A 16,185-nucleotide genomic window follows, 5' to 3' on the forward strand; every position below is an offset into this window, starting at 1 on the left:
AAAACCAGTGGCGAAGAATTACCACATGTTGAATAAGAATAGTCCAGTTATATTCGACCAATAGGAATCCATGGTTTGGTTCATATCTAAATCACTTCGTTGTCAATCTTATATCATTTTCTTTGGTTCACATCTTTAGGATCAATCGTGCAGCCAGGTTTGATTTATGTTTCTTAATAATTCAAATTGCATTTTTTGGTGGATAATTTGTTTTTCCCCTCTTAAGAGATTCAGATGGTTGATTTGAAAATTAATTTAGACGACTTTTGGAATATGCAGCTGGGTTATAATAATAGTAAAATAATTGATACTAAACACCATTGATCATGCAATACGCAATATTAAAATCATTTTGAAATAAGTAAACTCTTTTCACCCATCCCCAGGCCCACTGAAAAGTGCCGTGATATCTTAGGTACGGAACTTATAGAAACCAAGACTTTTTATTTTTTTTTGATCAAAACCAAGACTTTTTTTTATATAAATGTGACGATTGAAAAATAAATATTACTTTTACTTTTGATAGTGATTTTGGTTTTAATCATAGGTGACAAGTAATAACTATTGGTATTTTAAATGGCCACAACATTCAAAAATGACATAATATCATTAAAATTGATTATCTATTTTCTTAACTGTTTCTAAGAAAAATACGAGGGCTCGTAACTTCACCATGGTTTCTCTGACATCAGATTTAAATATCTAAGATTTCACGAACCGTCCAGCATCGCACCGCTATCAATAGTAACAAAAACATCTATATATACCTATGTATCTATATATTTTGTTACTATTACAACAACTTGCGGTGCCACACACGTCATCGTTCGGAACCTAAATGCCAAAAGAAAAGTAAGAGAAAGAGAATCTATCTCCGAGGTAGTTCATAGGATTCCAACGAGGTCCAGACGATAAGGAGATGCCAAGTCTTCGCTCCCAGGATTCCACACATATTATTAAAAAGTCAGCAATTTTGGACCCACAGAATATTCACAACTTGAAACCATTATTTATTAACGATTCCAGTTTGATTTTTTTTTTTCAGTAGTCCAAATAAACGGCTTGCTTTTAAAAAATGGTTGGTTATGTTCAAAGACATTGTGGTTAGTGAACCTTATGATAATTAAGATTTAAACTTTAAATTACAGAAAGGAAGAGACGTATATATCAAGTAAAGTAAATTAGCTTTATTTTGTAAATACTGGTAGTATCGTATGTCTTTTGAAGCTGTCTCCCAAGTCTTGCTACTAGTTTCTCTGGCTTCTTTGGATGCTTTGAATGTGGTTTACATGTTTTAGCTTCAAAGACGGTTTGATAATTTTATATTGGTGAGTTGGTTGTAGGTTAGAGTTTGGTTTATAATTTTATGTTAGTAACTGCAGTTTCTTTGATTTTAGGAATATCCGGTTTATGGTTCTGGTTGCTATCCGGTTTATGTATTTTATGGCTTTTGGATAAGTTTCTTTTGTTGATCATTCCATCTTTATCTTTGATGAGATGATTTGTGTGTATTGATTTTGGTATACTTTTGATGGTTGCTTTCAATTCACAGATGACAAAAATTAGTATCGTATGTCTTATTTTTTAACTCAGCTATTTTGTAACCTTTTATCCCTTACTTATTAAAGGAGAAACATTCATAGAAATAAACCTTGGCCTCATGTGTTTATTACATGAGTGTCATTTCCTATGTGTCATCATCTCATGCACTCTCACTAACTTAAAAAAAAAACCCTTTGTGAACTAGAATAATTACAACCAAATGCCATTGGTCATATACATTATACTATATGATTACAATCCGATTTGGAAAAAAAAACGGAAATTTATGACATGCAGAATATTAACTCTTTTGTAAAAGGCAACAAAATAAGTTCGACATCTATCAAATCGTTTGGTTATTTGGTCAAATCTTAGAGTCATGATTCCTTTATATTTGTTTCTTTCTTAATTGTAAAACTTTCCAGTTTTAAAAAATATAGACTAAAAGTTAGGGATTATTAGTACTAAATGTAAGAGAGTATTCGTTTGTTTCGAATTTGGGTGAAATTAACCCTGACTATGGGGTACTATATATAAATCACGTGAACTATACTCTACGGTTTCACGACCTATAAGGATTAAAACTAGCAAAATAAAATGAGTGTCATGAATTTCATTTCTGAACTGAAACCAAAAAAATCTAACGTGAAAGATTAAGGCGAAAGTCATTAGATTTTGAAAGTCATGCTCAGCTATGTTAGAATCATAATCATAATTTTCGGTCCGGTTATAACGTGGACTATAAGCTATATATATAATGTGGATTTTGCTAAATATATATAACGTGGACTATAAGCTTATTTCCGGTCTGGTTATCTGCAATGCAAAGATCTATCTATTTTTTAAAAAATGTCATATATTCCGGTAAATATAAAAATCGTAAATATAAAAATATATTTAAGCGGACAGTATTTGTATGAAAATTAATCAATAAATCATAATCATAAGTCTTGAAGAATATTTAAAATTAATGAATGTATTTAACTATATATGGCATTATTTCCTGTTATATATTCACAAATTAGGAGTCAAAGAAGCATTATATGAAAATTTTGACTCAGGCCAGTATATCCCTTTTTTATTATTTGAGGAGCATTGTATATAACTAACCTTGAGCATTGTATATAACTAACCTTTCATTCATGTGTTTATTACATGTGTGTCATTTTCTACGTGTCAGCACCACAAGCTCTTTCACCTCATATATTCAAAAATCATTTCTTAACTAGACTAATTACAAAATTTGTCATTGAACATTACATTAAAAATTGGGTATATACTATAAGCTTATTGACTAACAAAAAAAAAACCTCGCGCCCTGCTTGCTACGCTTCAATTACAAACGGTTGGATCTTTAAATACGCAGAGATTTTATTGCCATAACCTGAGATTCTTCATAATGATCGATTTCGTTATATAGCTTGACTTAAATATTAATGCCTTTCTATATTGTTAGACTACATAAAATCATTTGTCTACGTATGTATCTACATATCTACTTATATATATGTTGCTGCAACTCTTCTCCATATTAGATAAAGATACCAATCACAATCGCAATGTTCAAGAATTACTACATAATGGCAAAATGTAATAGATATATATGTACACTTTTTTTTAAATGACATAAAACGATCCAATATATTATATTTTAAGAGCTAATAATAGTTTCAAATCTTCTCCATTGCATGTTAACCATGTTTATTGTTTCCATAATTATCAATGCAATTGTAGTCGACGATCATTTTATGATAGTTTAGATTCAAGGCAACACAATTTAATACATTACCATTTCGATTTTTCCCATAATATATGATTCAAATTTGAATTGTCAATCACAGGATCAAATAAATTATTGTCAATGGCAATGTTAGCGTGATAATGGAAACAATATTGACGTGAAAAGAGGAGTTTCCTATATAAGGGATTTAACGGATATTGCATCGTTGTTATTTGAATACGGTTTCATCACGTCAAAGTTATTACAATTACATGATTGTCCATCGTTGATTTATACATATTTTTTGCAACGGAGGATATTTTTACATTAAATTTGCGTGACCATATCATATATTGCTTAAAAAAAATATATATAACAGATTTATGAAGTGAACGATATTTAATTCAATACTCTTTTTTTAAAATACTGTGACAGATATTCGTTGAAGAGATCGTTTGATTTTGTGACAGACTAAGTGCAACCGTTTTACATCAGATTCGAAAAAATAATTCTCAAACATGTAATATATTGCCTTAAAAATATTTATAACAAAGCTATGAAGTGAACAATATTAAACTAAGAATTCTTTAAAATCAATTTGTTTTTTTAATATTTTAATACTTCGAAGATCATGATCAAATTATGCATAAATCTATGCAATATTTCGACCAATCATAAAACTATGCAATATTTGAAACTACATATATGTTCAAAATTATTAATCTTGGTTAGAAAAACAATTAAGATCGAAAGTAATTTAGGAAAATACATTAAATTTCCATAAACAATTCATAATATTTGATTATGTCTTTCTTCCGATGATTAATTATCATTTCCGCAAACAATGCATAATTGATACAATCAAATTATTAATTATCAAAATCATCAGGAGAAAATCAAGGATTTGGCCAGTTTAGATTTTACAAACGTATCAATCAGTTCTTAAATTTTGGAGTCAAGTGTGGAATCAATTCATAATTGATTTTCTTCCGATGATTTTGAAAATCAAGTCAATATTTTTCTCTTGGCCTACAAACAGTTTAATGCTTAGATTGACAAGGTTTACTTCCTCAGATTTCCTTATTTTATACGTTCTAAATTTAAGTTATTTCTATATGGTTTGAATTAATTCCTTATTTATGGTATAAATATTTGTAATTTATAAGCTATAGGGACTGTGAATATTTGGTTATATACTACAAACATATTAATGCCATCAGCTAACTTTATTTCCTCAAATTTCCTTATTTTACAAATTAAATTTATTTGGGATTACCTAAGAATATGGATACTGAATATTCTCTTTCGCCATAATGCAAACCTTGCTGTACAATACTATTTATCAAGTTTATAATCAATTAATAATCTTCACCAAATGAATTTTTAAAACCATCAAGTAATTTACCTCAATTATAGTCGTTGAGAAACACGTTTCCATATACGATTCAAGATCCAAATTTTGCCTAATTTGAGAGCTGCGTTTTTTAAAACAACATGTGAAAAGACCAGTTTTAAAGTAAATTGTACGGCAAGTATAGAAATATTAATTAGTAAATATTTGCTACTATAATTTTGGCTATTTGTTTTCATCATTAAAACTCTATATAAATACGCAGTGTCTGCAACACAACTCCTCACCACATCACTCTTTCTGAATCATCATTAACAAAACCAGAAGTACACCAATGGCGGACTTTATAGGATTGTAAACGAAGAGTTTTGAAGATACTTTTCACAGCAGTCGTAGTTTTCTTAGTTTATTTATTTATTTTGTTTCCTTATTATATAGGATATGCTTTCACATTTTATTTTATTTTATCGCCTATGTTTCGTTTTATCTTTATTTCATAATTAATTTTATATAAGTTTTTGTTTACTCTTATAGATTCATTTTCACGAACTATACTTCAATCACACAAAACAAATAACACAAGTTTTAAAAAACTTTGAAGCTTACTTTATTTACATATCCACAATTTCGTTGAATCCTTTAACATAAATAACATGTAATATTTGTGTCTATGACTTTTACATTTCTAATATCTATATATTTCTTTAAGTTTTCTCACCCCGTGCAAGGCGCGGATGATCACCTAGTTAACTACTACACTAGAATGTACGAGTTTCTTATGGAACATTCATCATAGACATACAAATTTATTACAAAGAGACTGGATGGCCGCCCTTTATATGGTAGTTTAGGAAAAATTCCAACAAGTGCAAATCAATGAAAACTGGATCAACAACACAATCAGTTTTATTTAACAGAAACAACATTACAACCTATTTTCCATTCACCAAAATAGATAACTATTGAAATAGAATACATAGTTCATAGCAGATTATTCATATATATTAAACTGCATATATTCACTTTTTAATAAATATTTAACATAAAACTATTTTTCATTGATGACATAAACTTTGTTGTTTCTTTGTAAATGTCATTATCGCAATAGAAAAAAGACATAACATTCGAATTTAACAATCTCGGCAGAAGAGATAAACCCAAAAAAATTGGCTATATAATTCTCTAAATAATCTATATATATATATGTATATATAATATTGGTTTCATGTCTTTACAATATTAAAATCATAAAATCAAATTACAGTTTCTGACTTTTAAATAGAACAAATTTATAGAATATATATAATATATATATACAGTATATATATACAATAAAAATGTAACATATGACTCGGCGAAAGAGATAGATTGGAATAGAAGATTTTGGTTATGCAAATCTCAAGCTAATCTCTTTTTACAAAAAAAAAAAAAAAAAAAAATCTCAAGCTAATCTCTCTTTTCTTTGATATGTAAAATATTGATCTCATATTCTCATTCTTTCGCACTTCAGGTTTGTGCTTTATCGAAGATACCATCAAATCTATCAATTTTTCCAACAAGTTCTCTATTCACAAATATGGATCATCTCTTCTGCAGAGTACTACCACATATAGATGATCATCAGTTTGCTTGGATACTATAGTACATATGGAAAAATCGGAATAGTAAAGTTTTTAGTAATCTGGACATTGATCTCATGGATCTCATGGATACGCTTAAACTGACAGAAACATAATCAACATTCTGGGCTGAGACACATATATTGAATGAGCAGAGGACAGTACCACAAGTTGCGGTTACGACTTTGCCGCCAATTTCAGGAAGATGGTGTTTCACAGATAGTTTCTGGAAAGAGTGTGATATATTTTCTGGACAAGGTTGACTCAGCACTCTAGAGGGGTTTGAGGGACTGTTGGGGGCGAGGAATGCTCGGGCTAGCCTCTCTCCTCTTCATGCGGAAATGGAGGCGCTACTCTGGGCAATGAAATGCATGAAGAAATTAACGTCAATTTCAGGTTACGTTTGCAACGGATTGTTCTCAATTGGTGAAGATGGTTTCGAAACCAGAAGAATGACCAGTTTTTGCAAATTATTTGGAAGACATCAAGACCCTGAAAGAAAGTTTCCTCCAGTCAGAAATCATCTATGTCTCAAGGACGCAAAATTCAAAGGCAGATAGTGGGTGCAACCGTCTTTCGTCGTTCACATGTACGCAGATCACCCGGTTTGGTTTACAGAGTCTGTCTGAATCTGTATAAGCTGATGACAAAAAAAAAACTCATTCTTTCAGACTATTCAATAAATCCCTTGAATCATATTATGAATTTCTAACGATTTTAAATGGATCAAACTCATAAGCTTATGTTTTGTTTTCTATGTTGAAATCATTGTGTACATGAGATTTACAGAGAATGAAAGAAACAACTTGGAAATTTTGTAACACATTGTTGTAGTTGAGACTTTGCCAAAGTTATTGCCCCGAAGACTTTACCTTTGCCATGGTTAAAGAGTCCAAACGAAGCTACTATTCCCCGAGTCTCAAGTCTCAAGTATTGACTTCGAACATTAATCTGATATAATAAAAAGTACAACTACTAATTGATACTTAAATAGCTATTATATGAAAAACAGAGCAAAAAGTAAAAGTTTGGAAAATTATACATTAGTATTTTGAGGTTTTTCTTATTCAACTAACTTAAACATTCGATGACATGAAAACAGAAAGAGCTAGAACAGTCCGATGAATGTATTGCATCTGATGCAACATTGTATGTATGTGTTGAGACTTGAGATAACCGGTTTGATCCTAATTGATCCGAAACACCTGATCCTATAATTAGATTAAATTTTAACTCAGTTAAAAATGATTCTCACACATCAACCAAAATTAAAGCAAATTTCAAATTTACTGTGTCAAGTGTGAGTTTAAAATTGGAATTTGTGATATAAATTCTTCTGAACCGGCTAAACTAAAAAAAAAATATTATATTTAATTTAAATTAATTATTTTAAAATAAGTTTTTGCGATAAAATAAAATATTATTTAATTGTTTTTTTAATCTGTACTGAAAACTCTAAACGACTAAACCACATAATTTGAAACCGAAAAAAAAAAAATTTATTTTGATCATTACTCGACCTAGCTATATGGCAATCCACTAAAAGCAGAATTGAATGCATAAAAAACAAAACAATAATATTTACGATCGCGTTAAAAAAAAATAACTCCCACTTAATATCTAAAAATGATTACATCACTCTTCACAAGAACATCCATGAAAATGTCAGAGGCCCTTTTACACTCTGCTCTATATATACTCATAAACTCAAACCTTTTAGATCCATCAAGAATCTTCTTCTCATTCTCTCCCACCCTACTAAGCCCTCACTAGCTTCTCCAAAGCTCACAAGCAATGGACGTCGAAGGCAAAGGAGAAGAATCTCGAACCACCACCACTCGGAGGTTCGCACTTCCGGTGGACTCCGAGAACAAGTCGACAACGTTCCGCCTCTTCTCCGTCGCTAAGCCCCACATGAGAGCTTTCCACCTCTCGTGGTTCCAGTTCTTCTGCTGCTTCGTCTCCACCTTCGCGGCTCCTCCTCTCCTCCCGGTCATCCGCGAGAACCTCAACCTCACCGCCACCGACATCGGAAACGCCGGTATCGCCTCCGTGTCCGGCTCCGTCTTCGCTCGTCTCGTCATGGGCACGGCCTGCGACCTCTTCGGCCCGCGCCTCGCCTCCGCCGCGTTGACACTCTCCACCGCTCCCGCCGTGTACTTCACGTCGGGGATCAAGTCGCCGATAGGGTTTATCATGGTCCGGTTCTTCGCGGGGTTCTCGCTCGCGACTTTTGTCTCGACGCAGTTCTGGATGAGCTCTATGTTCTCCGGACCTGTCGTGGGCTCGGCTAATGGTATCGCCGCCGGGTGGGGAAACCTCGGAGGAGGCGCGACGCAGCTGATCATGCCGCTCGTGTTCTCGGTGATCCGGCAGATGGGAGCCACTAAGTTCACGGCTTGGAGGATCGCTTTCTTCATCCCTGGTCTCTTTCAGACCTTCTCTGCCTTCGCCGTTCTCTTGTTCGGTCAGGTACCGGTTTATTCAATTTATCCGGTTAATTTCCGGTTTTGGTTATATAATGACTAAAACTATTAAAAACATTAAATGTAATTTATTGATGACAAAAAAAAAAAAAAAAAGTAATTTATTACACGCAAATTCAATTACGTTTGTGTTTATTACAAGCAAGTCAACGATGATGCGATAATCTCACTTATGTTTTGTCTTTTTTATTTTATTTTTTAATATAAAAGGATCTGCCTGATGGAGATTATTGGGCAATGCACAAATCTGGAGAGAAGGAGAAAGATGAGGTTGGGAAAGTGATAACTCATGGCATCAGAAACTATAGAGGATGGATAACAGCATTAGCATATGGCTATTGTTTTGGAGTTGAGCTCACAATAGACAACATCATCGCTGAATATTTCTTTGATAGATTCCACTTAAACCTCAACACAGCTGGGATTATAGCAGCCAGTTTCGGTCTAGCCAATTTTTTCGCTAGACCCGGAGGAGGTATCCTCTCGGATCTAATGGCTAGACGGTTTGGTATGAGAGGAAGGTTGTGGTCGTGGTGGATTATTCAAACACTAGGAGGTGTCTTGTGTGCATCTCTTGGACAAATTGATTCATTGACAGGGTCTATAGTTGTTATGCTCATCTTCTCTGTATTCGTCCAAGCTTCCTGTGGACTTACCTTTGGCGTTGTTCCATTTATTTCTAGAAGGTAAAGTTTTATGCATGGCAATTATAGTTTTTGTAGCTTAGACTAGTTATCTAACGTAATTGCTCTTTGGTTATGTAGATCTCTTGGGGTGATATCGGGAATGACAGGAGCGGGAGGCAATGTTGGTGCGGTCTTAACTCAACTGATATTCTTCAAAGGGTCAACATACTCTAGAGAGACCGGTATAACTCTAATGGGGATAATGTCAATCGCGTGTTCGTTACCAATATGCTTGATTTACTTTCCACAATGGGGAGGTATGTTTTGTGGACCTTCTTCCAAGAAAGTAACTGAAGAAGAATATTACCTCGCTGAGTGGAGCACTAAAGAGAAAGAAAAGAACTTGCATCTTGCAAGCCAGAAATTTGCTGAGAACAGCGTTAGCGAAAGAGGCCGTGCCACAACTCATCCTCAATCTTGATAAATAACTGTTCTATTTGTTTGCTTGTTTGTGTGTATGCTTTTGTGTTATTTTTTCTTTGCTTTTGCTCTCCATTTCTTGATTTTCTTTGTTCTCGTGTGATAAGCTGTGTATGTAATGTAATACCTACCGGTTACTGTTTTCTTTTTATGGGGTACTTTGTAAAAGTTTGTTTATCATGGAAAGAACCATCGTTTTTTCATTTTATATAGTACTTTGTATATATAATTTTCTGTCTGCTTCCTTTGACAAACATATGTATCAACTTCCAATAAGGTATACCATTTTTTTTGGCTAAGTATACCATTTGAAGTTATAAATTCTTCTAAAAATTTGTCTCAAAGAAAACTAAATCCAGGATGATTCCTATATATGAGGTGGGGAGTAATCTTTCAAATGCAATAGATGGGTGTAATGTAATTCTTGTGAGTTCTGGCAACAAGTTTTTAGGAATATACAATTGCAACCAAAGTGTCTCGTTTATTGAAGCTTCTCATAACCGATGGTGTAAAAATTAGAAAACAACTAAAAACAAACGTTTTTATGTCAAGTTCATTGACAAATGAAATTACGTTGGCCACTGACACACCATCATACCATCAACAATTTTTTTTTAACAAGAAACCTTGCAATCTTCAGTATCATTATTCTTTGATTACAGTAAGTGAATTAAGTCTTGAGTGACTGACAAGAAACAAAAAGTTCTTGCAACCTTTACCTTCCCACTCGCTCTGATATTGGGTTGAGAATGAGAACCCAACATGTTTAGATGGGCCTTTGAAACCTAAACACCCCTTTTCATTGCACGGCTAACAACCTTAGCCAATTCAACTAAAATGTTTAAAGATGCTTCTCCTTTCCTTGGATATCACATTGACTGCCTCGCACGTTGTAAAAAGGCATATGGAGTCCACGAAACAAATATCTTAGCTTATTTTTATAACAACTTGTGAATTACAAATGCAAATGTTCTTAGTGTTTTTTTCATATTGTATTGGTTAGCCTAGCTGGCCGTGCGATGAAATATCAAATCGTTACCCTTTGATTACGTATGTCAGTTATACAACACTGGACAGACTCAGTCATATAATATATTCTACTATGGAACACCAAGTCAAAGATTAACTGGTGTAAAGCTGTCTTTTACCACTCTTCCAAAAACTCATACAATACAAAATCTTGTTCCTCAGTTACTTTTAAATTCTTAAACCTATAACATTTTGTGATAGTGTCTATATAACAATTGCTCCGTAACATTGCAAGATCCACGATCTTCTCCCTTACCTCTTATCTTTCTCTCACTCTTTCTTGGTCGTAGGAGAATGGAGAAAGATAACAGTTTCATGGATCCGTTTCTGTCGTCCACGGAGGACCTCGACCCAACAACCCATAAAGCATTGATGAGTTATCTAGGAGTGGGAAGCAGAGCATCTTCTCTTGTCTCCTTCTCCTCTACAGCCGTTGATATCCCGCCCATCTCCAACGTCGGAGACTTCGTCAGAGAGTTTAGAATTGAGTCTAAGAAGCTATGGAAGCTAGCCGGACCGGCTATTTTCACATCAATGGCCCAGTTCTCTCTCGGAGCCATCACTCAGGTTTTTGCCGGACATATTAGCACCATCGCCCTGGCCGCCGTCTCCATTGAGAACTCCGTCATTGCTGGTTTCTCCTTCGGTATCATGGTATGCATGTACATCTTTAGAACTTAAAAAAAAAAGAAACTAGAGACTATTTATTATTAGCTGAAATATTCAAATATTGTGATTGTTTACGTTTTGATTAGCATTGGTAAAAAATTATACCTCAAGTATAGACTTATTTGAAACCAAGTTACAAATTAATTTTCGAATCAAGACTATAGTCATATAAAATTTAAGATAATAAACATGTGAATAATTTAAAATTTCGTAGGGCTATTTATTTATTTATGTATAAACTATATCTTAGATCTGGAAAACTATATCATAAACCAAATTACAAATTAATTTTTGAATCTAACTCTAGATTCTTATATAAAGTTTACAATGACAACATGTGAATCTAAATAAAATTATCAACTTGTATAGTAGGCGCACTTTAGAACAACTTGATGTGTTACTTCGTACTTGCTATATTAGCAGTACTAGTGTGTAACCAATGTAATTTACAAATTCTTACGGCTATTTATTTATTTATGTATGGTGAATTGCGAACGCGACTAGCTTGGAATGGGAAGCGCGTTGGAAACGCTATGCGGACAAGCGTTTGGAGCAGGAAGAGCATCAATGCTCGGCGTTTACTTACAACGCTCATGGGTGATTCTAAGCGCAACCGCTCTAATCCTTTCTCTACTCTATGTTTTCGCGGCTCCAATCCTATCCTTCATAGGCCAAACCGCTGCAATCTCGGCCATGGCCGGGATTTTCTCCATCTACATGATCCCACAAATCTTCGCATACGCCATCAATTTCCCGACCGCTAAGTTTTTGCAGTCGCAAAGCAAGATCATGGCCATGGCAGGAATATCCGGTGTGGCTCTTGTGATCCACACGTTCCTCACGTGGCTAGTCATGTCTAGGTTTAACTGGGGACTTCCCGGTTTAGCTTTGGTGCTTAACGCATCTTGGTGGTTCATTGTTGTGGCGCAACTCGTGTATATTTTTGGTGGGACTTGTGGAGAGGCTTGGTCAGGATTCACGTGGGAGGCATTTCATAATTTGTGGGGTTTTGTCAAATTGTCTCTGGCTTCTGCTGTCATGATTTGGTAAGCTTCAAACGTTTTTTTTCCCCGGTCATATATCACTTGATCCGACACATGAGTTCGCATTTAAAATTTATTTGCGTTTGTAGTTTGGAGGTTTGGTATTTCATGGCACTCGTATTATTTGCTGGATATTTGAAGAATGCTGAAGTCTCCGTAGCTGCACTCTCCATATGGTAAAATTATTTTATATATTTTATAGATAAACATATCTCCTACATTATATCTTTTGTGCACGACATTAGTTAAGTTAACTTATACATGATTAATGTTTTTTGTTTTTGTTTTATTCATTTGTTTCATAAAGATTCTCTAAAAAGAGTAGACCTAACGTGCGTTGTGGTCTCTTTGTTTTGTCTTTTGCAGCCAATATAGTCTAGTATTTTATATAAATATTTTATTTCTCACATTTTCTTAATCTAATTTTGCATACATATATATTAATTAAATTGTAAAATATGGATATATAAAAATGACGAAGAAAATTCAAAAACTCAGTATTTTATTACAAATCACTCTCTAATTATATGTTTACATGCATGTGTAAAATGAAGCATGAACATTTTGGGATGGGCAGTCATGGTTTCAGTTGGGATAAATGCAGCAGTAAGGTAAATCTCCGCGAGTGAAAACTAAACTATTTACAAGTTCTACACATGTCACACGTACCAACTACCAAGCTATAATGATATCCTTTTTTTTCCTGTCCTGCCAGTGTGAGAGTATCAAATGAGCTAGGAGCTAGCCACCCACGAACGGCCAAGTTCTCTCTAGTTGTGGCGGTGATAGTATCAACAGCGATGGGGATGCTTATAGCGGCGGTTTTACTCTTCTTCCGAGAAGAGTATCCGGTTTTGTTTGTGGAAGATGAAGTAGTTAGGAATGTGGTTAGAGAACTCACACCAATGCTTGCCTTCTGCATTGTCATCAACAATGTTCAGCCTGTTTTGTCCGGTACTATATTATTTTCTTGACTACTATATATATAATATGATAGATAAAACTCAATAACGTACTATAATGCAGGAGTGGCTGTGGGAGCTGGATGGCAAGCAGTTGTTGCGTATGTGAACATAGCTTGCTATTACTTGTTTGGAATCCCATTTGGTCTTCTGTTGGGTTTTAAGTTTGAATATGGCGTTATGGTAATGAAATTCAGAATCGTTTATCTATAAAACTTTTATAAATGAGACGAAAGACCATAGTCTTTGATGTTATGGAAACTTTTATGATTAGGGTATTTGGTGGGGGATGATGACGGGAACTTTTGTTCAGTCTATAATTTTGACTTGGATGATTTGCACAACCAACTGGGCCAAAGAGGTGAGGAACCAACAATATTAAGACTGGTTGAACAAGTTGTCACTCAACCATTGTTTCAATCTTTTAAGTGATGTATATTTCAGGCTGCTATGGCAGAAGAGAGGATAAGAGAATGGGGAGGAGTAACAGAGAAAGAGACTCTTTTGAACTAACTATATAGTTTTATTTTGTGACATATGTTAAGAAGATCTGCACATCACCTTTCCGTGTCCGAACCAAAAGAATCTTGATCTTCTCTCTTTCTATAAGACTTAAAGTTGTAACGTAAGATCCTTTTTAATCAATAAACATTTTGTATTTTGAGGATTGGAATCTTAATACAGAACTATTAATAAGGGTGTGGAGTATATACCTCAAGATCCGAGATAAAATCTAGCTGATCCATTAGCATAATTGAGAAACCGTCAGTGTCTGGAGTTCCATACCAAACATCTACTCAATTCAGAATAATTCCAGAAAGATTCAACATTGATAAGCGAAACCACAACTAAAACAATCAATCAAGAAAGTTGTTCTTATTGGCACCCCAATCTTACTCCACACGAAATATGAATGATGAGTTGGAAGTTTTTTACACCATCCAATCATAAAGGTAAGAATTAGGACGTCTTGGCCATTGAAAACTTCAAAGTTTGATTAGTGGAAGACCTAAAAAGTTGCAAGTCAACGTCGACTAATCCAATACAACGCCACACGTTAACGAATGCAATGCAAGTTTCCATTCTTATCACGCGTCACTGTCTTCTTTATGTTATGATCATGAGTTACAAAACGTGCAACTCTTTTTCTTTCCTTTTCACCTCAAAACTGCCTGTTTCGTTTTGATATACTCGCATGCCCACTCATTTTCATAGTCCTGGTCAAATAGTAATACCCAACATATAAATATCATACGGATGTAAATTTGGGTTGTAACATAACAATGGTAACAGCACAAATAAGCAGACTACATGATCTGGTTTTCACATTTTTTTAAAAGAAGTTTGAAAACGTGTAGTAAATTATAAACAAAAGAAAGTAACTTTTACATCAGAGAAGTCAATAAATACAGAGAAAGGAAATTTCGTCCAACTCACAGTTTATAGAAACGAGGATTAAAGTAGAATCATAAGTAAACTACCTTATAATTTCCTAAGTCAAGGTATCGCCGACCTATCCAACCCAAGTCACAATGATCCACTGGCATTTATTAAAGATTTACAACAAATCATTAATTCATAGTCTTCCATTTAAAACTAAACTAGACTCTGAATTTTCAGTTTTTAATTATTTATTTTATTAAATGATGTATTTGTAATATTCGTTCATATTATATTTATTAAATAAATATTTTTTATTGCATCTTAAACTATCTATTTTTTACGAATGTATGATATCATATAAAAAATATAAAAAATGAGTATAGAGTTAATTAGATAATTTTAAAAACAGAAATTTTTCTTTCGTGTGCGATATCATATAAATAATGATCCGCACAGTTAACAAAAATTATGATTATTTTATGTGTAATTTTTTTTATTTTGACCATTTCCTTAAAACTATATTAAATTTTACATGTTTTAATTAGAATATTTTTAATATCTTTACCTTTTTATTTGAAATACAACTCAATATTTTTTTAACAATTATAACAAAATATTTAAAAAATATTTTTAGAATTTGTTTGAAAAATATGAAAATTACATTTTAAATTAAAATTATCCTAAAATATGATAAGTTTTGATGTAAACGAAAACTCAAATTATGTCAAAAATAATGATATTCAATGATAATAACAATTTTAATTGATTATATTTTAAAAAATACATTTACAAAAATATTGTTTGAAAGAAAATTCATTTATCTTTCAAATATAAAATGAAAATATTATAATTAAATAATAAAAAATATAAATTTAGCAAATGACAACTGAGTTATATTATGCTAAAATTTTCTTTCTAACAATTTATCAAATGACAAATGAGTTATGAGCAAATAATACCATATAATTTTTAAAAACATAGCCATTCTTAAATATTTTTTGAATAAATAATTATTTTTAAATTTAATCAACTGAAAATAATATCTGTACAATTGTGTGAGTCAAATTCTAGTTTTATTGATGCATGTTATATATTAGTGTTGCATGTTTTAGATAACATTTTAATGATGCACGTTTTTAAAAATCTCCATTATTAAAATTATGCACGTAAGGATAATTCATAAGTTTTTTTGGTTGATTAAATGACATTATGTCCAAATTTATTTAAGGATATTTCATTAAGGTAACTGAAAAAGACAAACAATAAAATAGGAAG

At 32.9% G+C, this 16,185-nt stretch overlaps 2 protein-coding genes and 1 long non-coding RNA gene across 3 annotated transcripts; 2 read left to right on the forward strand and 1 right to left on the reverse strand.

Annotated features, from left to right (window-relative positions):
- The first annotated feature begins 7,939 nt into the window (after positions 1–7,939).
- On the forward strand, positions 7,940–10,032 carry LOC106362058 (high affinity nitrate transporter 2.5). The gene is made up of 3 exons (XM_013801875.3): positions 7,940–8,704; positions 8,929–9,404; positions 9,483–10,032. Exons 1-3 carry the CDS (start codon positions 8,027–8,029, stop codon positions 9,823–9,825), a joined length of 1,497 nt encoding a protein of 498 aa, XP_013657329.2. The 5' UTR covers positions 7,940–8,026; the 3' UTR covers positions 9,826–10,032.
- A 248-nt stretch (positions 10,033–10,280) lies between these two features.
- LOC106360185 (protein DETOXIFICATION 31) lies at positions 10,281–14,194 on the forward strand. Its single transcript, XM_013799775.3, has 8 exons — positions 10,281–11,507; positions 12,027–12,568; positions 12,655–12,741; positions 13,120–13,176; positions 13,281–13,519; positions 13,592–13,710; positions 13,802–13,888; positions 13,972–14,194. Exons 1-8 carry the CDS (start codon positions 11,148–11,150, stop codon positions 14,038–14,040), a joined length of 1,560 nt encoding a protein of 519 aa, XP_013655229.1. The 5' UTR covers positions 10,281–11,147; the 3' UTR covers positions 14,041–14,194.
- Positions 12,998–15,253, reverse strand: LOC125591703. The gene is made up of 3 exons (XR_007327806.1): positions 14,241–15,253; positions 13,582–14,138; positions 12,998–13,481 (listed from the first exon to the last, which is right to left on the reverse strand). It is a non-coding gene; the product is annotated as an uncharacterized LOC125591703 (long non-coding RNA).
- Positions 15,254–16,185: the final 932 nt, after the last annotated feature.

Source organism: Brassica napus, chromosome C8 (genome assembly GCF_020379485.1).
Source record: "Brassica napus cultivar Da-Ae chromosome C8, Da-Ae, whole genome shotgun sequence".
Classification (NCBI taxonomy): domain Eukaryota; kingdom Viridiplantae; phylum Streptophyta; class Magnoliopsida; order Brassicales; family Brassicaceae; genus Brassica; species Brassica napus.